Source organism: Megalobrama amblycephala, linkage group LG1 (assembly GCF_018812025.1).
Source record: "Megalobrama amblycephala isolate DHTTF-2021 linkage group LG1, ASM1881202v1, whole genome shotgun sequence".
Classification (NCBI taxonomy): Eukaryota; Metazoa; Chordata; class Actinopteri; order Cypriniformes; family Xenocyprididae; genus Megalobrama; species Megalobrama amblycephala.
In genome coordinates this window covers 57,582,394-57,606,266 of record NC_063044.1, presented here as the reverse complement: position 1 = coordinate 57,606,266, position 23,873 = coordinate 57,582,394, and the positions used below count along the sequence as shown (strand labels likewise).

The 23,873-nt window shown below is 38.2% G+C and overlaps 1 protein-coding gene across 1 annotated transcript in view; it reads right to left on the bottom strand.

The window, feature by feature from the left end:
• cacng2a (calcium channel, voltage-dependent, gamma subunit 2a) overlaps positions 1-23,873 on the bottom strand; it is a 92,811-nt gene that overhangs the window by 18,881 nt on the left and 50,057 nt on the right. The window contains exon 2 of the mRNA XM_048203621.1: positions 10,253-10,336. Coding sequence (XP_048059578.1) covers positions 10,253-10,336 — 84 coding nt within the window. The remainder of the gene's footprint in view (positions 1-10,252; positions 10,337-23,873) is intronic.

Below are 23,873 nucleotides of genomic sequence, written 5' to 3'. Positions count from 1 at the left end.
TGGCATGTGCCCCATCCCCCCCTGCCAGCCCTATGATGGATTGTCATGTTTGGAGTAAGGAAATGAGAGAGAGATAACGACTGGAAGAAAGAAAGGTTAAAAAAAAAGAGGTGGCAAGGGAATGAGGATTCATTAAATCCCCGCTTTCACCGGCGATCAGGCCATTCGCTGTGATGTCGGATGGCGTCTTCCTCTTTTATTGCTGTCTACTATAGCACCAGTCCATCCTCTGCCTTGAGCTAACCTACTGCAGCCTCCGCACATGCAAACCCGTTGCTGTTCGGCCAGCCTCATTGATTTTATCGGCCAGCATTTCGGTATGTGTGCGTCTGTGTGTGTGTGTCTGGGTCATCCAGTCACAGCCAGTTTTGGCCACACCGCGTGCCCGTGAGGGGGAGAGCCATACAGACACTGATACTCCAGAGCACCTGCTGATAGTCGACATGATAGTCAGCAGTCCACACCATCATGACAACTAATGTACAAAACACTTTGTGTTTATGAAACTTATGTGTCCCTGTTGTGAAGTTCAGTACTGTTGTTGTTATACAATTTTATTTAGTGTAGTTTAATGCTGAAGTGCCATGCTTATTAAAAAATTAGGGGGAGATGTTTGCAGGAAAGTTGTTTTAAGTGCAGCTTTATTATTATTATTAATTTTTAAATTAATACATAAAATCTGTACTGGGTCAGGAAAAAACTAAAGTAGCTTTTATTTGACCACAATATTATAGTAAAACATTAATATTGTGAAATATTGTTACAAGTTAAAATGACAAGTCTGTTTTAATATATTTTGAAATGTAATTTATTCCTGTGAGGGCAAAGCTAAAGCCATTTTCAGTAACTCCGGTCTTCAGTGTCACATGATCCTTCAGAAATCATTGCTGATTTGAAATAGAAAGATGAATAGAAAGTTCAAAAGAACAGCATTTATTTGAAATCTAACATTTTGAATGTCTTTACTGTCACTTTTGATGTATTTAATCAACTTGCGCAGTATTAATTTAAAAAAAATAAAAAATAAAATCTTACTGACCCCAAACTTTTAAATGGTAGTGAAAATAGTGAACACTAGTTGACAACACTGCCAATAAAATAAAATAATCACAGTTATCTCATGATTTCCAACCAATCTTTTGAAAGCAAATTCAATGGTAATATTATAAAATTTGGTGAATTTGAATGTTAAAAAATTGCACAAAAAAAAGGGTTAGTTCACCCAAAAATCAAAATTCTGTAATTAATTACTCACCCTAATGTCGTTCCACACCCTTAATACCTTCGTTCATCTTCCGAACACAAATTAAGATATTTTTGATGAAATCCAAGAGGTATATGACTCGTCCATAGACAGCAATAAAATCAACACTTTCAAGGTCCAGAAAGGTACTAAAAACATTAAAATACTCGACGTGACTGCAGTGGTTCAACCTTAATTTTATGATGCGACGAGAATAAATTTGTGCGCAAAAACAAAACAAAAACAGCGACTTTATTCGACAATATCTTCTTTTCTATGGCATTCTCGTACGCTGTTTATGTTCAGCGCTTCCAGGTTCTACATCAAAATGGGGACTCATTATTGGCCAGCTCCTGTGTCAGCATCACACGAATTTGTGTTAAGGTTGAACCACCGCAGTCACGTCGACTATTTTAACGATGTTTTTTGTACGTTTCTGGACCTTGAAAGTGTTGATTTTATTGCTGTCTATGGACGAGTCATTTACCTCTCAGATTTTATCAAAAATATCTTAATTTGTGTTCTGAAGATGTCTTACGGGTGTGGAATGACATGAGGGTGACAGAAATTTCATTTTTGGGTGAACTAACCCTTTAATTCTGACAGCCCTAAAATATATAGTACATAGTAAATAAATAAATAAATAAATAAATAAATTCTGCCATTCTACCATTTTCACCCTTATTACTCCTCTCTGACTGTTTCTAACACTCTCTAGTCCCTTCTACCAGCTGGCTGACTTTCTCAAAATTCGCCTCTCGCTCTCACTCTCTCAGTCCCTCTTATTCCTTCTTTTTTGTCTTCCCTTCCCCCTCTCAGCGCTGTTTGGTCCTGTGGAAGATTGCAGCTCTGACACGGCATGATCTAAAAACCCACTGGCGCTTCAGAATGCTTCAGCACTCTTATATAACAGTGTGTGGATGTGTGAAATGCCTGATTCCACTGCCTAGGCTGCATACCCGTGATCACTCCAGCAAAGAGAAGCCTGCCACTGATAGGGCTAGTGTGAAAGTGTGTGTGTGTGTGCTTGTGTGTTTGTGCATGCTGTAAATAGTATGCAGATGATGTGCTGTTACTACGTCGTAGATATTTCTTTCATCATAACCCTCAGCCCGTGGGTGCTTGAGAATCAGCGCACAATTCCCTCATAATAAAATGTGCATGAATTCATACAGTAATTTTGCATGTAAGTATGCAGATGTTGGGCTCTAAAAATACAGGCATGAATATACATGCGCTTTTATGTGCAGTGTTAGAACAGATGTGAACACTGACCTGTTTTTCATTTCCCCCGGTTTTCCCCTCATCTTCATTTGAGCTGTGTGCATTTTCAATAAACGTCAATTTTTCGGTGTATCACTGAACTGTATGACGCTTTCTATGACATCACTTATTTGTCACTTCACTAATGTGGCTCCTCGGTTGGAGCTCTGATTCCTTACATAACTGTTTCACGAGTGGTGGAGATGAGAGCATCCAATCCACATTGTCTACTAAAGCACAAGGCATGATACTAACAGAAATCTCACTTCTGAAAACCATCTAAAATGCATCAATTTTCGAACGACATGAGGGTTGAAATCAGTCACTTGATCACACATTTACTAGTTTCTACATGGTGAATGGCTCATAGTACACTATATAGAGGATAGGGAATGATTCAGACAGTGTAAATATGCTTTCCATTGATGTGAATGAAGTCCATTTTCGCCTTAGTGTCACGTGAACCGTGTATATATACCTTAGCGAACATAAGCAGATATATATATATATAATATTATATATAATAATGTAAACATTGATCAGAGAACACAGAAGCTCAACCAAACATGAATAACACACAAGAACAAACCTCTTCTGGAAGCTCAAACGTGCTGCGTAACACACGAGAGTGAACCTCATTGGTTACGCAGCACGTTTGAGCTAACGGAAGAGGTTTGTTCTTGTGCGTTATTCATGTTTGGTTGAGCTTCTGCTTATGTTCGCTTTTATTATTGGCCTAACTTTAGTTATAGGTCACTTAGGTTTACTTAAGTAAATAGGTCAAAGAGGTTCAGCTGACAAAAAAGTTGGGGAATGCCCGCATTGCATGTAAATACGAATGTGAATTTGTGCATTTTAATGTGTTTGGAAGACAAAAGCCTTCCAAAGACAGTAATACATGGTTAAATGACTCGCTGAGTTATAATTCAAATAATAATTAATGTGTGCGTCAGGAGCTGATTTAAATATGCAGTGTTGCAATTTTGAGAAAACGATTCTTAAAAGTGAAATGATTTTTTTGAATCCAGTGATCAAATACTGTAGGTCTCAATTTTACAGTGATAGGCACATGACTAGTGGCTGGTCTGTGTGTGCGATTCAACAAACCTGGAAGACCTTCTGAACGTATATAAGCAGTAGGCTTTTTAGAAAGTAAAATTTTAAAAATAAAGTATAGGGAGAATCAATGGATTATGAATAATTTACTGCCATTGTGAGAATAACGTAATCATGTAATCAATAAAAAAGTAACTGTAGTCTGATTACAAGTATTTTAAAATGTAATATACTACAAGTACTTAGTTTTTTTTGTTTTTTTTTTTATCTGATTGCATATATAGGATCTTGCATGACACTGTTAAATGAAACATTTAGCTACAGGGTTCCTGTAAGTGAAATCTCAAGATGATATTGGACTAAATGATTTCTCATCAAACTGCTGATAGTGGACAAGTGCAATGTTTCTAGCAAGGAAAGGCAATTTTTTTGTAAAGCACAATTAAAAACAACAGTTAGCTGACCAATGTGCTGTACACTTTTTAAATATGTACAAAAAGCAAAAAAAAAAACAAACATACATTACACACCAATATTATACAACACAGACATAACCACACAACATTAAATGACAAAATATCAATAAATAAGAACCTACAAAAATCCATTCTAAAATTAATAAACCATAAAAATATGAATGAAATCAATAACTGTGTCACTCCAATATCTGTATTGCATCACAGTATATAAATAAACTATTGGACTGAATGTCACCATATACACTAAAGTCTGGGGTCAGTACTTTCTTGTGAAAGAAACTAATGCTTTTATCTTTTATTTTTAAAGATCCACTAACTTGATCAAAATAATGACAATACAGACATTTATAATGTTTCTATTTCAAATAAACCTTTGCTTTCTATTAATCAGAGTGTCCTGAAAAATGTATCAGAGTTTCCACAAAAATATTTAGCAACTGTTTTCAACATTGATAACAATAACAAATGATTATTGAGCAGAAATTCAGCTTTGCCGTCTATTATCTATTAAATAATATCTATTAAAATAGATTAAAATAGAAAACAGTTATTTTAAATTGTAAAAATATTTCACAATATTAGTTTTTTTCTGTATGTTTGATCATAAGAGACTTCTTTCAAAAACAATAAACAAATTCTTACTGACCCCAAACTTCTTAACAGTAGTGTAGACAACCGCTTCATAGGACTATATTAACAAAAATTCTGTATTACAACATGATCTTTCTGCGAGCAAATATCATTGCTAAACTTGCTAAAAGTGTTCAGCTAGTCAGTTCTCAATGGCAATGCATACAGCGGATCCCTCAGTGACTGCACTGTTCTTGAAGGATTCAGAACAACTTGATAGCTAAACACCTATTTTATACCCACAATGTTTGCTACCTCGTATTGGTAAAAACAAAGAAAATGTTTATTCATTTATTTACTGACGTGTGACTTCCTATTGAAACATAAACCACTGTATCTGCTCACTCTGTAAATCTCCCATAACTCTACTTTAACCCAGCACACAGTTGGTGACCAAAGTTACTACAGAACAGATGTCAAAGAGGATAAGAGATAGACAGGCAAGGAGAAGAGAAGTAGGAAGAAGAGGAGAGAAAGTAAGAGAGACAGAAAACTGACCTATATAAGAAAGAGGCTGAAATATTTATGGAAGTAAGTGTCCTAATTCACAAGCCACTGGGAGCGTTGCGGCCTATGCGTCCAATTGCAGCTAAGGAAAAGGACAAACACACACGCGTTCATATACGTGCACACACACACACACACACACACACACACACACTCAGAGCGTGTGAGGTCTGCGGTAGTTCTCTGTCCTGGCTGGCATGTCATCTTGACCACTCCTGGTCCACTAGTCCCCATATTCACCCCTTTCTCTGGGTGTCGTTCTTTAAGCGGTTTGAACTTATCTTAACTGTCTTTATTGCTACATATGGGAAGGCACAAGTGCTCAAAGCACCAAGACTCATTGGCAAGGCTTAATCTGTGGAGTTAGTATGCATTGTGACTGACTCTGCACCCACCTAACAGCCCAAAGCGCGAGACATGCTTGGACGGATCCGACTCAGACGTTCAGACTGAGATCCGAGCACTCAGAAAGCGAATGCATCATTATGACATTGACAATTAACGATCAACTGCAATGGGGTCAATGCTGTCGCATAACTGCGTAACCTGCACTGTTTAACTGCGTGAACTATAATCACAGGCTTAGTGAAGAGTCAATTACAGCAGGTCAGCCTCCTGTTTGGGGTGATGCATGAAGCTTAGATACTGAAGAAGGCTTTGTACTGGGATAATTGTATGGTCTTTTATCTGATATCATCATCTAACCAATGGGTGTTCGGTTAAGTAGGTTAAACGCTTCTGACTGGATGGGCAAATGCTCTGAAGGATGAGCTGTGATTCTAAGGCTCTTGGCTGTATGTGACATTCTAACATATTATTATTGGTAAATGTTACAGTCTAAGCTGTATTTAAACAAGGAACAATGTTAATGTTATAAAATGTTGATTTGGATTAGTTAGTGGTCATTCAGCTAGCTCAAACTAACTCATAAGCCTACAGTTTTAAAGTGTCCTCCTGTCAGATGCTTGTACTGTTTATTGCATTTGAGACCTTTTTTCCTCAGTGCGTAATTTACATTTTATTGTTACATGTTAAAGGTCACGCAAGCATTTTTCCATTTTTGCATAATGGCTCATTGTGGCAAGCAGGGCGGGGCCGAGAGCCGTGGGAACGGAGCAAGTGTTAATGAGCGTTACCTACATGCCACACAGACTCCAGACCAGTGAGGAGCATAGGTGACAAGATCATATCAAACAGGTTTTGAAAATACAGCAGCATTTGTGACTGCTCGAGACAGGTTCAGATCACGTCGATGACCTGCTAATACCTAACAAGCATCAGCGACTGCAACGAGTACCGATTTGGCCGTGACCTGGAGGTTTTGTCACAGACAAAATCCAGTCAAAAATCACGTAGCGCGAGTTTGCCTTAAGACTAGATGATGACGAGATGACACCAACGTCATTAAATGATAACTGACTATATCAACATGCAGTATCGTTGACGAAAAAGATGAGACAAAAATGTTGTTAAAAAATAAAAACGTGACCAAAATCACAACAAAATCTTAGACTGTTCTTAACAAGCCGCTATGAGCTTGCGGTTGCCAGATGTCAAGAATTTAAATCCCCCAATCAAAGCTTTCCTCTTAAAAGGATATATTTTCTGCAATCATATATTATCTGGCAATCAGGCGCACATGCTCTCTCTACACTGCGGAAGTGCCACTGATGATCTGAAAACACAGACAAACAAGTAGTTTAGTAATCTCCACTGAGATATTCTGCTCAAATGAAAGTGTAATAGATAGTCTTTGTTCCTTCACAAGCCACTTGTGCTGTTTGCAGTGACTAAATCTGCAATCAAACCTTCTCAGTGATGAACTGTAATAAATCCATTGTTTGTTTGGTTTTTTGGGTTTTTTTTGCTGTTGTTTTAATAGAAATACATTCATGTAATTTGGAATTATTGGAATTACTATTAGAATTTCACTTTTTTAATTTTCTTGTTTTCATAATGTAAAGAGTGTGTTAATTTATATGAAATTAACTATTTACTATTATAAATCAGTACATTCGATAAAGTAAAATAAACCATGCATGTGAGTTGACATTCTCTTGTGCTTATAGCTGAAAGTGCAATAATTCTGATGAAATGTAAAAATACATATCTCAAATGACAACAATCCTTGTGATTATAATTTTGAGCAAAAATAATCATGATTATCAATTTTATCATTATGCAGAATGATGAAAATGTGTTCAAAACTTTTCAATGACTAAAATTAGATTAAAATGCTTAGACATTAAGATGACTAAAACTTGACTAAAGAACAGGACAAGGTTGACTGATTATGATAACTAAAAAGTACATTTGACACAGGACTAAGACTGATAGCTGACAAAATTAACATTAGAGCACAATAATTCTGCACTTCTTCCCCCATTTAAAACAGAACCATAAACTTGGAGTCCCATCCAAATGTTTCGTCCCGTCCAAATGTTCCATCTCAGTAATCATTACAGACAATGTTAGTATATAATAATGATATCAAGGAGCAACGTAATACGCACATGACGACTGGGAGGGTGACGCCGCTTCGTAAATCGAGTTCTGGTGGTTTTACTGAGATTTCTTATCCCGTGCAAATTGGCTATTAATATTACAGACGTCCTGTGGTAAAATTACATTACTCCATCTACCATTGTAAAACTAATCCCTTCCGAATAGGGCTTTAGACTAATTTCCCCTCTCTCTCAAGTAGTCTGCCATTGTCCTCTTCCACAACAGTTCCAGAATCTTTAATTACTCTTTGTTGTTACCTTGTTGTTTCTAGTCAATTCAGGCCCTTGTTTTGATGACAGTAACTGATAGTCCTGCTTGTGAGTTTAGGATTGATGCGTGTGGCTTGTTTGACACTCACTTCCCGGGTCTGCTTGCGCAGACGAAAAAAGAGTGGAAATCAATGCTCTGTGTTTACGAGGGAGCCAGTGTACTGTAATCGGGCCTAGTTGAGCTGCACTGTACGAGCTAGAGAGTCTGCCACTGCTGAGAGTCTAAACAGAGTGAGGAAACATTCACACTCTCCCGCAGAGACAACAGACCATCCTTACACAGCTGAACAGCATGAGAAAACCAAAGATAGGTGGAACAAAGTAAAAACTAGGACATTACTTGAAATACTGCTCTGCTGCATTCATTTAGTGTGAGAGATGTTTCATTGCCAGCAACAGCTGGAAAGTAATAACCAGCCCCAGACAGAATCTTTTTTTAATTAATTTATTAATTTGCATTTTTGCTGATTTTTATTTATTTATTTATTTATTTATTAGGGAAAATCAGCTACATTTTGTGAAAAGAATCTACAGTAAACATGGTAAAATGACAGTTACTACATTCTAATTGCTAGCTTAAATGATCCAAGTTATTTAATATTTTAATACAGTTTTAATATTTGATTACATTTTTAATAAAAAAAAAAAAGATATAAGAGTCTAAGAATAAGAAGAACTATTTATTTAATCAGTGGTTAGAGTACTACAAATTCCTATTTGTAGCTGAAAGCTAAAATAATCCACAATATTTAATATTTTAATTATTTATAGAATTTTAATATTAATATTTTTAATTAAAAAAGCAAAGCAACTATTTTTTAAACAGCAGTTAGAGTACTCCATTCTTACTGGTTGCTGAAAGCTAAAATAATCCACAATATTTAATATTTTTTTACATTATCATTGTTACATATGTTATATGTAGTTACTATTGTAATAAATATAAATTATTCAGAATTACATGCAACTAACCCTAAACCAAACCAAATCCTAAACCTATAGTAAGTACATGCATTTACTTAATATTACTCAGTACTTAAATGTATAATTACAGTGTAACAAAGACACCTTAAAATAAAGTGTAACCAATCTGTTTAATTATTAATACAAATTTTGCCTTACAGTTTTATTTAAAAATAACAAATAATAACTATTTTTAAACAGTGGTTAGAGTACATTCTTATTGGTGTCTGAAAGCTAAAATATCCAGCATATTTTATATTTTAATTTAAATAATAATACAATTTCGATATTTTATTTAATTATTAGCAAAGAATATGTTTAAAGGGTTAGTTCACCCAAAAATGAAAATTCTGTCATTAATTACTCACCCTCATGTCGTTCCACACCTGTAAGACCTTCGTTCATCTTCAGAACACAAATTAAGATATTTTTGTTGAAATCCGATGGCTCCGTGAGGCCTCCATAGGGAGCAATGACATTTCCTCTCTCAAGATCCATAAAGGTACTAAAAACATATTTAAATCAGTTCATGTGAGTACATCGGTTCAATATTAATATTATAAAGCGACGAGAATATTTTTGGTGCGCCAAAAAAAAACAAAATAATGACTTATTTAGTGATGTCCGATTTCAAAACACTGCTTCATGAAGCATCGGAGCACAAATGAATCAGTGTGTCGAATCATGATTCAGATTGCGTGTCAAACTTCCAACGGCTGAAATCACGTGACTTTGGCGCTCCGAACAGCAGATTTGAAATCGGCCATCACTAAATAAATCGTTATTTTGGGTTTTTTTTGGCGCTCCAAAAATATTCTCATCGCTTTATAATATTAATATTGAACCGCTGTACTCACCTGAACTTATTTAAATATGTTTTTAGTACCTTCATGGATCTTGAGAGAGGAAATGTCATTGCTTCCTATGAAGGCCTCACTGAGCCATCGGATTTCAACAAAAATATCTTAATTTGTGATCCGAAGATTAACAAAGGTCTTACGGGTGTGGAACGACATGAGGGTAAGTAATAATTTACAGAATTTTCATTTTTGGGTGAACTAATCCTTTAAGTCTGTAAATCATGGTTAACCTGCAGAGTTTTGTGGGCCTGGAAATAACCTTCCCCAAACTTTTTGGACTCTTTTTTTTTTCTTTTTTTTTTTCTCAAAGATTGTACATGTAGGTTAAGTTTTTTTCCTCCTTTGTTTCAGCAGTAACAGCACTTGGGCAAAAAATAGCATATCTGGTACTACTTGAAATGCCTCACAGATTGAACAAGGAAGAACAAGATGGTGAGAACATGAATACTGTCACAGAAACACTAAGGAGGCACTCACGTAAGAAGTACTCTGAGGCATCTGCTTCATAATCTGTGTCTTCTGGAAAGTGATCTATCTGCTTACACAATCCTTTGAAGTTTCCTGTAACAGAGAAACATAGTTTCAGAGTTAGGTTTGTGAATTCAAACGCCACATTTCCACATTCTTCTCAACGGCATTTTGCTTATTTATAGGGCACAGAGGGACACGGATGAACGTTTAGACCCAGCGCACATGCGCTCAGGTTGGGCTCGGCTACTCAAGCGAGCCCGGGGATGCGGTTCGAAGCAGAGGCCTGTCGCGAGGCCACTCCAGCAGCAGGCGGCGGCTTGTAAACAAGGGCAGCACAGCTGGTGAAGACCTGGAGCAGCTCCAACTGCTGTGCTATGGGAAGCTCATCTGCTAATGTTCATTCATTAGGTGTGCTAGCAGAACCTGACATGCTAGTGCCCAGGTTCAGACACTTCTTGGCCTGCTCAGTGCGGAACCTGCTGCCCTCCGCCGCTGCTCTGGCCCGTAGCGTATAACAGGTCAGTCAAGGTGAACTGGAGATGTGGGCCTGCAAACAGCAGCGATTACCGCAGCCTTTGATGTGTGTGGACATAAACAACGGGCACGGCACCAGGAGCGCAGTGCCAAGCTTATGAAGTTGTTCATCCAACCCCCCCCCCCCACCCCCCGTTACCTCGCCACTCTCCCTCCTTCATCTCCCACTCTCTCTTTTCCGTCCTCCCATGTGTTTCTCTAATGATTTAATCAGTTTTTTTCTTCTTCTTCATGGTGCCAGGTGTTGCTGGGGATATTTTGGCTGGGAGGCAGAACATTAGTGGCATGCTTGTGGAGATGAGATGAGAGTAGAGCCCTATCAAAGACGCTTTCATGTAGGAGACAGATTTACATTAGTCTCTCTACTCCATACAGTCTGTTCTGCTAGGCTTTCAGGTCGAGAAGAAAGATAACAGGCGAACAGTTCCTTCTGCTTTCACAGGGTTAGTCTATTAGGGTTTTTTTCGTCATTTTTTATTTTTTTTTGGCTGTCATTATTGGTTTTCGTTTTGGTTTCAAGATGACAGCTTTTTGCTTTAAGAAAATAGAATAATGCATTTTATAAGAATACTTAGAGGTGAAGTGTGCAATTTCTGTGCCACTAGTGTCACCAAACGGAAGTGCAATCATAATGACTGTTGTCAAATCAAGCAGGTCTGTAATACCTGGAGAAAGCTATCCGTTAGCATTCGCATTTATCTCAGTGGCTGCTTGGCTGAAGCTGAAAATGCATGATTTAACATCTGCAAAACAATTGTGTCCAGAAGTGAGTGGGCATTAACAATCACTTGAGTTGTAAAATGTCATGTGATTAATCACTCGAGAACTGAAAAATAAGTATTCTGATTGGCTGATGGCACCACAAGGTCTCAAACCTGAGCGACTATACTGAGTTGACATGAAAGGTAACAGAGAGGGAAAAATATGATTGTTTTTGTTTGTCCTTCAGAAAGAAACGTTCACTGATAAAACAACTATAATATAATAATGTTTTGTTTTCACACACACACAAAAAACGCCATTATTTTGTCAGAATACTTTTGAATAGCACTCAATTACAGAAAGATGGCATTTAAGCCAGTGGTCCCACCACTTTGACTCAAAAGCCCCTTAATGTCCAAAACAATCTTTTAAGGCCATATACAGTAAGGTAAGACATGCCCTCCAGTTTTTCTGCTATAATTATGAGAAACTGGAAAACAATCAGAAACCATAGTTATTATTTTTAATTAATTTATTTAATATAATAATTTAGTTTAAGTTTTAAGTTAGGTTCTTTTAATGTATTAATACTATTCATATTAATTGTATTAATAATAATGTATTTATTTGAATAATTGGGGACCTTGGAAGTTTGCTGAGGCCTCCCTGCATCCTAGCATTTTTTTTTTTTTTGAAGGATTAAGGCCCATTCACAGCTCATAAATAACTATAGATATAGAAACACAGTTCACTCCTATTAGTAATGAATGGGAGAAACTGTAATGTGCAATATGGTGGTATACGTCCCGCCTTCTAACTAAAAGAGCCAATCGCTGATTGATGAAGTCATTGCGTCAGATCCTGTTCCCAGAAACCGGAGACTCGCCCTGTGCATTGACTCGTCTAGCCTGAAAAATACTTTTTTTTTGTGCATAAAAAACAACATCTATGGGACAGTTCATGTCAGGTTTTGTTGCTGATATGAAATATGTTATTTAATTGTGAGTTCGTCGAGCAGTCTGTGAGATTTCAGGATTCCCCCATTCAAATAGACTTGGACTTGGTCTTGGATGCCTGAAATAGCTGCCTGGAGGCGTTGTAAATATGGCCGCCGAGTGAACAGACTTTCCTTGAGCCCGTTCATACCAAGAGTGACAACTATAATGATAACGATAAAGATACAGTTCTAAAAATCATTCTAAATATAAATGATTAGCAGAGTCAAGAGGAACAATATCATTGGAATCACTTTCAAAACAATTTTTTTTTCCAGCTGATGAATGATAAAAACAATGACAGCCAATCAGAATCTATCCTGCTTTAAATAAGTCAAGCCTTTAAAGTGGTAAACTACAAAACTCAGCATGCACTTATAATAAACAGAACGTTATTGTCCGCTGGTGTGGACACTAATATAGTTATCTTTATATTTACATGTATCGCTCTTGGTGTGAACGAGAATTTAGAATCAATTTCATTAGTAAAGGGATAGTTCGGCCAAAAAAGAAAATTCTTTCATTCTGTTACTCATCTTCATGTCGATTGAAGCCTAAATGATTTTCTATTTTTGTCCATAGAGTGAAAGTCAGTGGGACTTTTTTTTGGACCCCACTTTCATTGCCAAAGCAAAAAACAAACAAACAATTTTTTACATGACATGATGGTGAGTAAATGATGACAGAATTATCTTTTTTTTCCCCCAGATGAACTATCCCTTTAAGTTTTGTCTCTGGGGTCTGAATGAAAAAGGCTGAAAAGGTTTGCTGATAGATTTTATAGCGGTAGCCACATCCTTTACACTGTTGGATATGTCAGTTATTGCATTTTATGCTGCTCAAAGCCATTTGAGGTTGACTTTAATGCAATAAATGAATAATAAGCAAGCTCAAATATAACTAATGGCATTATGGTCAGATTGATTCAGAGGTTTTGTGGGAAACCAGACAAATACACAATGTTTATATTCAACACCTCTTAATCATCCGAGGATCAGATATGCAATTGCTGAGTGTGTATGCTTGTGTATTTGTGATGTTCATTGCTCTGCTTCACCTTCCTGTGCTTTGGCTCACAATCAAACATTGCACATTGATTTCTATCAGTGAGCTCTGCGGCAATTAGCTGGAGCAGGGGTGGAAGAGAAGAGGGAGAGAGAGAGAGAGAGAGAGAGAAGGTGAAGATGAAAGGGAAGAGCAGAACAGAGTAGAAGGAAGAACCGAACAAAGATTACAAACATAGAATCAAAGGGAAAAGGTGGTATCCTCGAGGAAAAAAAGGGAATAAGATACAGTGCGTATTGATACTGTAAACAGTACAAATGTCCTCATGTCTGAAATCTTATGCACTTTAGGTTAGGTATGTGTCCAAATTGTAATAATATTGTAATAATATTGTTCAAATATCTTCAAATTTCGTACCTTTAATATCAGGTGAGGAACATTAAATATTCTTTTCATCCATAATCTTTTCTGCTTCAGCTTATAATATATTTTACATAGACAAATGTATAATGACAAATGGGTAAATTCATGAAATAGGTTTGCCATTTTTGCATGTGGAATTTTAGCTTAAAAAATGCTAAACGCATGCCACCCAGAGTATTTAAGTTATTGTGTTTAAATTAGGCTCGTTAAAGATGGCGCCTTTACAAAAATAAATCAATATATAAATTTACCTTTCAGACGTAAAATTTACAGGAGAAGAGTTTTTAAACAAATAATGCAACATGATTTACTAAGGTTTGTGGTAGTCAATTTACTGGTATTTGAACCATTACTTAACACCCAAAAAAGCATGCATTAACCAATTTTGCTCTTGACATGACTGTGATAGTTGCTTTTTCAAAGTTCAGGGGCCTCGTTTATAACCGTTGCGTACGCACAAAACATGCCCTGAAATATGCGTACGCCACTTCCTATGCAAAAGATGGGATTTACAAAAACAAACTTGACTGGAAAATGTGCGCACCAGCACGCAAACTCTGACACATGCATACAAACTCTTTAGTGAGAAAAGTAATGAAGTAAACAGAACGATTTTAAACTCTGTTTCCATTTTGATATACACATTTGCATTAATACTGCTGGATTCGGTGGTCGAATGGTCCATTGTCCTGTTTGAATAGGTTCAGTGATAAAAGCTTACTGTACAACCGCAGCTGCAAGGAGGTGTTGATGTTGTGTGAAGGCATCTTCAAACAATTATGAAAAATACCACTTTATTTGAAGGATGCGACTTGAAGAAAACTGGAAGATTTGCATGTTCCTTTTTAAAATACTTTGTCAGTGATGCGCTGAGACAATTGTATTTACACTAGAATAAATAAGTAGGCCTATCTGTTTCCTCTAAAACTATCCTATGAACATCCTAAAAGATATGTTCACCTTATCAGCAAATCTGCATAAATTTGATTTGATTTTAATTGTTTAAAACAATTATATTGTTTTAAACAATTAAACAATTATAAAATACTATTTGGCCAGTGGAAATGAATGAATCAACTCTTTTCTAAAAACTTTAGCCTTTCTGATTTTGTTTTTATGGATTTTTTGATATAATTATTCTAAAACATAAATATCATCCATATTGGATGATTTTTAGCAAAGTAATGTCTATGGCACAAATGGCAATTATATCCAATGTCTTGTAGCCTACCTTTGACGGTGTTGTCACATGGATGGGAATATGCATGGAAATGATATGCAGATGAGGTTATGCAGAGTAAAACTAGGTGTTGTAAGCTCCATATATGGTGATTTCAGGGAGGAGACAGGGTGTCTTCTGCTGACTGGGATTTATGGGATTTTTGCCCAGATTCTGTCGTACGCATGCTTTTATAAATCTGAAAACGTTTGTGCGTACGCAGAATCTAGCTTTTGTTCGTACGTACACTTTTAGGAATAAATCTACAGAAGGTTTTATAAATGAGGCCCCTGGAACTTTTGGGGGTGGGACTGAACATGCTGATTGGTTGACTCCACGCAGCATTTTATTTCAACTACCACAAAAAGTCTCTTGCAGTGCATGCAGTACAAGTTGTTTGCCATTTTTATTCAACAATGTAGTTTAAAAAATACGACCGATGGACCAATGACAAGGTTCAAGCTTTATTAAGCTTATACGGAGGATGAAATCCAGTGGAAACTGGAAAGTCGTGTGCAGTCCCACATCCTAATCTTTATGGCATATTGGACCACAATGGAAACGCAGACAGTTGTACGAAAAAGGTTCCTAGGACAAATTTAGGTGGAAACGCATCTATTAGCATTGCGACCCTGCTCTAAATTTGCGCAGCTCTTGTTAGATTGTGTTGGTCATAATGGAAATGAGCTGCTGGGTCTGTATTATTTAATTGGCACATTGTCAGTGGATCACCCACAGAACTTTCCACTCCCGGTTGCACTTTTATGAGACTGTAGTCTCACGCTAATTTGCCATTTAGTAAATATGGCCCTATATTTCCTATTTGGCTGGTGCAATTAATGTTGTATAATTGTTGTGAACATATTTTACTGATAGTTATTAATCAAATAATAATAATAATCAAAAAATGGAGATGAGTCCCCTAACTCTTAACTCCCCAACTCCTCTAGTGAGAAATGGTTTAAACTCATTGTAAAATGACAGAACCTTACTTTTCTAGGCCTATAGTTTCCATACCAGCGCCCATCAAACAGAGAACAGCCATGCTTGTGTGTATCTCAAAGACTACATGAAGACTTCATAAAATGATACTGACATTACAGTCATGAATTAAACGTCTATCACTAGCAAAGTTGAGTCTGGTGACCTTCCAGTATCGCGGGCTAAAGTAGCTCATAATCTGCATCGCCGATATAGGGACAGAGTCCGCCTTATTCAATCACTGTAATGGCGGAGAGGGGTCGTCATACCCATCCCATCTCATGACGTGTAGATGAGCTATGCATTGCCCTCCTGCTTCAGTTCCTCATAAAGCATGCAATTATCATTATGCTTAAAGGAAGGGGGTCAGGGATGAAGGGGAGAAAGAGAGAGAGAAAGGGAGAGGGATTGGTAGGCAGGGAAGACAGCAAATTTATGAGTGCTTGTGCGGCAGAAACCCCCGGTCAGCCCACGCACCAGGCTTTCCCAGTCACCATCAGTCGATGAACCTCCATCTCTTGTGTTCTCCATTTCCTAGCCTTTTCTCTCTGTTCATGTCAGTGGATATTCGGTTTCCATAGACACTGCCTGAGAACTGAGGCTGCTTAGGTACAATCACATGTATGTGGGTGTTTCTTCAACTACATGCACTTCTGTGTCACAGAGATGGGTTTTAGTAAAATAACAAGTTTCTTATGAAGGTAACATTAAACTTAAGCATGCATTTATTTTTGCTATTTGTCAACTAACTGTCTTATACTATTTCTTTTACTCGTCTCAGACCCTCAATTTCAGCCTTGCAATATTTTTTATGGAAATTCATATTTTATTTTTAAATGAAATCTGTCTTGTTTGATAAAAATGATTTTATCAATATCCTGTATATCAGTCAATCCTTTCCACCACGACTAATAATTCTGATCCAGTAAAGTTTTTTTTCTTTCTACTGTAATAATTTTTGAGAGGATATACTATGAGATGTGGTGAATGGGTGAATAAAAGAACAATAATATTTTTGAATGCAATATTTTTATTGTGTAGGATTTCCAATCAAGTCCAAACTGTCCAAAAAAACTGATGTTATTGATTATTGATTTTTATTTTTATGATACATGAAATTTTACCTGGGAAATTAGCCTTAGCTTGATAAAAGAGTCTGCCAGTTTTTTTTTGGAGAATGCTATAACAAAATTGCTTTTTTAGAAAAATTAGGAAAATGGTAGTTGCTAGTGGACAAATTAAACTAAACAAATGAATGTTCACACACAGCACCAAAAGTGCCCATAGTTGATAACACACAGGCACACGCACACACATGCGCACACACACACACACAAATTAAATTAGCTTTGGATGTGGAAAAATATTAACCCTGTTTTTGAGAGATTAGATATTTTATTAATGAATACAGTTGTTGTTGAGACGTGAAGTTAATTCCAGCACACTCTCCCTACAGCAATGTTTTCTTACTGTGCTCAAGCCACTGGGGCCTTTATGCACCTTCCCCCTAGTCTTCTCTCATCCGTCTCTCTGAGTAAGTGCTGGATTGTAAAGCTGTGCTGCGTGGGATTTACTGCTGGTTAAAAGTGGGACAATTTCTCCCTGCTGAAACTCCTCACTATTCATCTCTTTACTTTTTCCTCCCCCCTTTCTCTCAGTTATGTTAACTTAATTCAGAACAAGCCCGAGTTCAATTCGGTTCAAAATGAAGGTCTATAGATTACTTAAAAATATATTAATTGCTAACATGAGCATTGTGTGTTTGTGTTTTAGGTTCTCATATATTTTTGATCATATATATATATATATATATATATATATATATATATATATATATATATATATAATGTGAGAGAAATATAAATGTCTTGCTTTTATATATATATATATATATATATATATATATATATATATATATATATATATATATATATATATATATGTATATATATATATATGTGTGTGATCAAAAATATATGAGAAAATAAAAGTAACAAAAATTATGAAATATATTTATACCTTTGACCTTTTTTCAAATATATTTCAAAATATATATCTGAAAATATGGCCATATGGAACTTGTTTAATATGGTCTAACTTGGTCTAACTAGTCTCCCACCCAGACCAAACTGGTGTTAAACTGACCAGACTAGTTACACTTTATTTCAATGGTTCACTTTAGATATTCTACATCATTAAAGTATTAGTTGACTGTTAGTAGACTGTTAGGTTAGGGTAGTTGTTAGGGTAGGGTTCGGGTTAGTAGAATAATTTGACATGCAGTTGAGTGTCTGTTGGGGGACCATCAAAAAAAAAGTGTTAGCAGATCTTGAGCACATGGTCTACTAATACTCTAATGACTAGTCATTGACTTGTAGGTGTCTAAAGAATGTCTAAAGTGGACAACCGAAATAAAGTGTTAGTGGTGTTGGTCCACAATCAGATATGTTTCTCTTCTAGCTTATCCAAGGAAGACATCTTTGGTCAACCAGCATCATCAGAAAGCCATGCTGATTAACCAGCTAAGTTTTGCCACATGTCGGACCAGCACTAACCAGCTTAAACCAGGTTTAAGCTGGTCTTTTCAGCAGGATGTCTACTGAAAACATCAACTCAGTAACTATATGTATAGCTCAGTATCTGTCCTCTCTCTTTTGTCCTCATTGTTTCATTCTCCCTTTTTAGTCCTTTCAGCTTCTTAGAGATGAATGACCATAGAAAAACCACAAAGCTCATTGCCCAACGATGGCAGATTACTGCATGGAAAAAATTTGATTTTTACTTTAATTGTAATCTTTATCTTCCCATGCTTTTCCCTTCCGCACAATTTCCATTCAGTGTGAAAGATTACAGAGGGATTATTAAAGATAATTGGGAGCATTCTCCTGCAATCCTCCTCCCTTCTCATCTCCACCCTTCATGCGGCTCATTAGATATCTGAAGTCGCCTTCCCTATTAAGACGGTGTCACTATGCAGCCCTTCTCACTCACGGTATGTGTGCATGTATGCGTTAATGGTTGAAAAACAATAAGTGACCCCTTTCACAGCTCCTTTTCTCTCTTGCTGCTGCTATCATAGACCAAGGATATTGACATTTTCCCTCGCCTGTCACCGACCCCTCTGTGGCCATTGTCCTATCATCGTCTGCTCGACTAAAGACAGGCATGCAGAAGAGCCGCCCACATGCTGCTCCCCTCTAAAAGTGATGTCATCCCTTCAGCTCAAGAGAAAATCAATGCCGTTGCCCACACAGATAAAGACAGAGCTGAAGAGGGTTTGTGTGTGTATGTATTTGATGTATTTGTGTGTGTGAGTGTGTGTAGGGGGTGTCAATCAGCTCAGTTCAGCTCGGTGGAGGAGTAGGCCAGATTTTTTGTTTTTTCTGTGAGAGGGAAAGCTTGACTTTTTCACCGGACTCTGCCCCATCTCATCTTTTTTACTGGCCTGCTGCAGGTGGGTGTAATAGTTTCAAAAAGTTTACCAGCAGCCTCATGAGCTATGCATTATTAGTCTGAGTTTCCATGGTTACAGTTTAGGCCTATCAGATGGTTATATCAAGTAGCAATCTAAACCTATAGCTTAAGAATAAACAGCTTACAACTTCCTAAAATGTCCAAGATGCAGTAGTATACACCAGAAATGTACTTTTCAAGTGAAAAAGTATATTACAAAGTGTACTTAAAGCAGTGCAGTTTAGAAAATACATTTTTGGGTAAATGCAAACTGTATTACAAGCAACAAGCTAACAAGCAGCATTATACAAGCTAATAAGCAGCTAGGTAATATTGAGAATTGGACCCTAAACGAGTGTTACCAAATATTTTCATGTAAATATATTAACATATTGTAGCAATATAAATATTTTTAAAATAGCCATTTTTGTATATTGTGAAATATATGTTCAGAATTATTTGTAAATATACTGTATATTGTCATGGGAGGTTGCAGGCAAACAGACAAAGACGATAATTAAAGTTCCAACAACGGGTTTTAATAATAATATTCCTTGAAAGGCAAACAGGTTGGCACCACACACTAAACATAACGGTGATCGGACAGAGAATGAACGTGAGGGACCAACTTATATAGGAAGTGCAAACGAGGATGATTAATGAAACACAGCTGACACAAATTACTACAAATGAGGAGCGGGAAAACTGAACAAAGGAACACATGATGAGAATGAAAAACTAAAAATCCATGATAATGAAACTAAACAAAACCTCACACTGTAGAGAGGAGAAGGAGGCAGCTTAGGAGGAGGGCAAGGTGAAAGTGAGAGGCTGAGGTGATGTGATGGTGGTGAGTGGACAATGATCCCCTGGAGGTGACGGTGTATATAGTCCACTGGCACAGACCCAGAGCCTGCCAGTGCTGACAGCCCATGGCGGAGACGAGGGAGGGAGGAGTCCAGGTGGTCGAGGCTGACAATGACTGGGGGACGACCGACGGAGGCATGGCCGATGGATCCACAGGCACAGACAGATTGCCGATGGAATCGAGCGGCATTGCTGGCACTGGAGACCAAGGCGATGCCGCAGCGACGAGCATCGAAGGTGGAGCCAGTGTGATAGAGGACAGAGACGACGCTGAGGGGAAGGAGGAATTTGCTGCAGCTGTAGGGGTGGAGGGACGGAGTGCAGCGGATGGACCGCAAGTCCGTGGAGGAAGTGATGTGACAACTGACTAAGGGGGAGCCGGCAGGACAAGGGAAGCCAAGACGGAGCTGACAGGTCGAGAGTTCAAGATGGAGCATAGAGATCCGTGGCTGGAGGCAGAGCCACAGGATCCTCTCGGACTGACACTGCCAATAGTAACACGACCTGCGGCTCGACGTCAATGCAGTGCATCTATGGAGATGGCGCAGGGCTGTTGACATCCGCCTGCAGGTAGGCTGGAGGACTGTTTGAGCTATCCGGTGATAGAGCTGGTGAGGATTTCAAGGGAATGACAGTGAGTATGACACAGTCCATACAGTCAGTAGTACTGTTTAAAAACAGTGATGCTGATGAAGGTACTGGGTGGGATGGGGTGAGAGTTGATAATTCCTCACTGAAGTTGATCAGCCAGTCCTCATTCTCCGTCGTCATGACTCCCTCGTCTGCTGATGTTAAGGGCTCACACCCCTGGTCAGACTTGCAATGAAACTCCACTTCCTGGGCGAGGGTCAGCCCTGTCCTCTTCTCCTTAGGCTCTGGGCTCTGGCTGATGCGTCACAGCGGGTGGTAGCTCTCTGTCTGTGGGGTAACACACAAATACTCCATGGTCGAAGGTGTTGATATGGGCTCTGGGTCTGGCTGTGTTGCAAATTGGGTCGGGATGCGATGCTCTCCAGACACCAAATGACGGTCTCCCTCCAGTCCAGTCCAGTGGTGTCTGGGAGGTCTATATGGTGGTGGAACATTGCCCCAATCGCTCTCAGGAGCTCAGTGAGTTCAAGCATTGTACCGTGATAGGCTGCCACCTGTGCAATAAGTCCATTTGTCAAAATCCCTCACTAGTAAATATTCCACGGTCAACTGTTAGCAGTATCATAACAAAGTGGAAGCAATTGGGAACAACAGCAACTCAGCCACGAAGTGGTAAGCCACGTAAAATCACAGAGCAGGATCAGTGCATGCTGAGGCGCACAGTGCGCAGAAGTCACCAACTTTCTGCAGAGTCAATAGCTACAGACCTCCAAACTTTGTGTGGCCTTCAGATTAGCTCAAGAACAGTGCGTAGAGAGCTTCATGGAATGGGTTTCCAAGGCCGAGCAGCTGCAACCAAGTCTTACATCACCAAGTGCAATGCAAAGCGTCGGATGCAGTGGTGTAAAGCATGCCGCCACTGGACTCTAGAGCAGTGGAGACGTGTTCTCTGGAGTGACGAATCACGCTTCTCTGTCTGGCAATCCGATGGACGAGTCTGGGTTTGGCGGTTGCCAGGAGAACAGTACTTGCCAAACTGCATTGTGTCAAGTGTAAAGTTTGGTGGAGGGGGGATTAAGGTGTGGGGTTGTTTTTCAGGGGTTGGGCTTGGCCCCTTAGTTCCAGTGAAAGGAACTCTTAATGCTTCAGCATACCAAGACATTTTGGACAATTTCATGCTCCCAACTTTGTGGGAAAAGTTTGGGAATGGCCCCTTCCTGTTCCAACATGACTGCGCACCAGTGCGCAAAGCAAGGTCCATAAAGACATGGATGAGCGAGTTTGGTGCGGAGGAACTTGACTGGCCTGCACAGAGTCCTGAGTCTGACCTCAACCCACTAGAACACCTTTGGGATGAATTAGAGCGTAGACTGTGAGCCAGGCCTTTTTGCCAACATCACTGCCAGACCTCACAAATGTGCTTCTAGAAGAATGGTCAAAAATTCCCAAATTAAGAATGGGATGTCATTAACTTTTGGCAATATAGTGTGTGTGTGTATATATGGAGCTTGTTTAAGATGGTCTTGCTTGTCAAGGCCAAGTTGGTGTTAATCTGTTCCAACTGGTCTCCCAACCTTTCCTAACTGGTATTTATCAGGTTTAGCAGACCTTCATCGTATTTAAAATCATCAAAACAGACCAGACTAACCATGTGCAGACAAGGAAACCACCTAACCACCTTAGGCCAGTTTAAGCTGTTTTTTCAGCTACTGTTATTTGAAGCTACTGAACAATATGAATTTTACTTCGCTATGGTTAAAGAGCCCTTAATGTTGGTACTGTATCTTAATAACCACAGACTTTATACCAAAACCACAGTGAGGTGTAACAAGCACTCCATGGTTACCGTTGCCCTCGGTGATGTGGATGGATGGGTATGGGGTTAATATCTGCCGTTGGTGTGCTAACGATGTGGCCTTAATTAACGACAGTGGCAGCATAAGGCACAACAGACATAATCGGTGTATTCATCTTAATAATCACCAGTTATTAATCTCAATAATCCTGCTGGTGAGGTGTGCGCTGAAGTACATCGCCAGGAGAGCTCTACTCGCACCATTCCCAGCAGGTGCTCTGTCTGTGTGTGCATGTGCCTTGGCATAAATAATGATGCTGGATTGGTAAATGGGTGCTGTGTCTTTTGGATTGTACCAGGGTAGGTGTAACAGCTTCAAAAATTGGATGCTCAGGAAATGTTATGGCCATTTTCCTAGTATAAAAGCCAGCTTCTGATGAACTAGCTCATTAAAACTTATAAGGTATGGTCATTTATTAGCTTGTTCAAATTGATTTAGCTTGCATGTAGTATATGACAGTATGCATATGTGAAACATTACTTTAGTGGTACACCTAGTTTAGGTCTTTATGAAAACCTGCTAATTTATATAATCCTTAGTGCTGTCACTCGATTAAATTAAGTCAAATTAATTGTATACCAATCTTTGCAGCCCACAAATGAAGAAAATTCAAAATATATTACATTATTGTGGCAGATGAAAGCATTGAATAGACATCAAGTGTCTTTAGAAGTCAACATAGTATTTGTTTTATTTGCATATCACTGAACACTTCTCTCTTTGGCCTACAGTCCACAGCAATCCAATTTGCAAGCGAATTTGTTATTATTAGAGGCCATTTGCACAGGACAGGACATATTCTTGTACTGCTATGTTTTTATAAATTGTTAATCTATGTATACATGCAAATGGCCATCTTTGGCAATTGCTTTATGCCTCATGGTTTTTCAGTATCTTGTGCCTTGAAAGTGTTTAAAAAAGTGTAAACTGGTGTTCTGCTTCATTTTATTTTGCACCATCCAGCTGTATTTGAATGCAAGATTACACAAACAAACATTTTA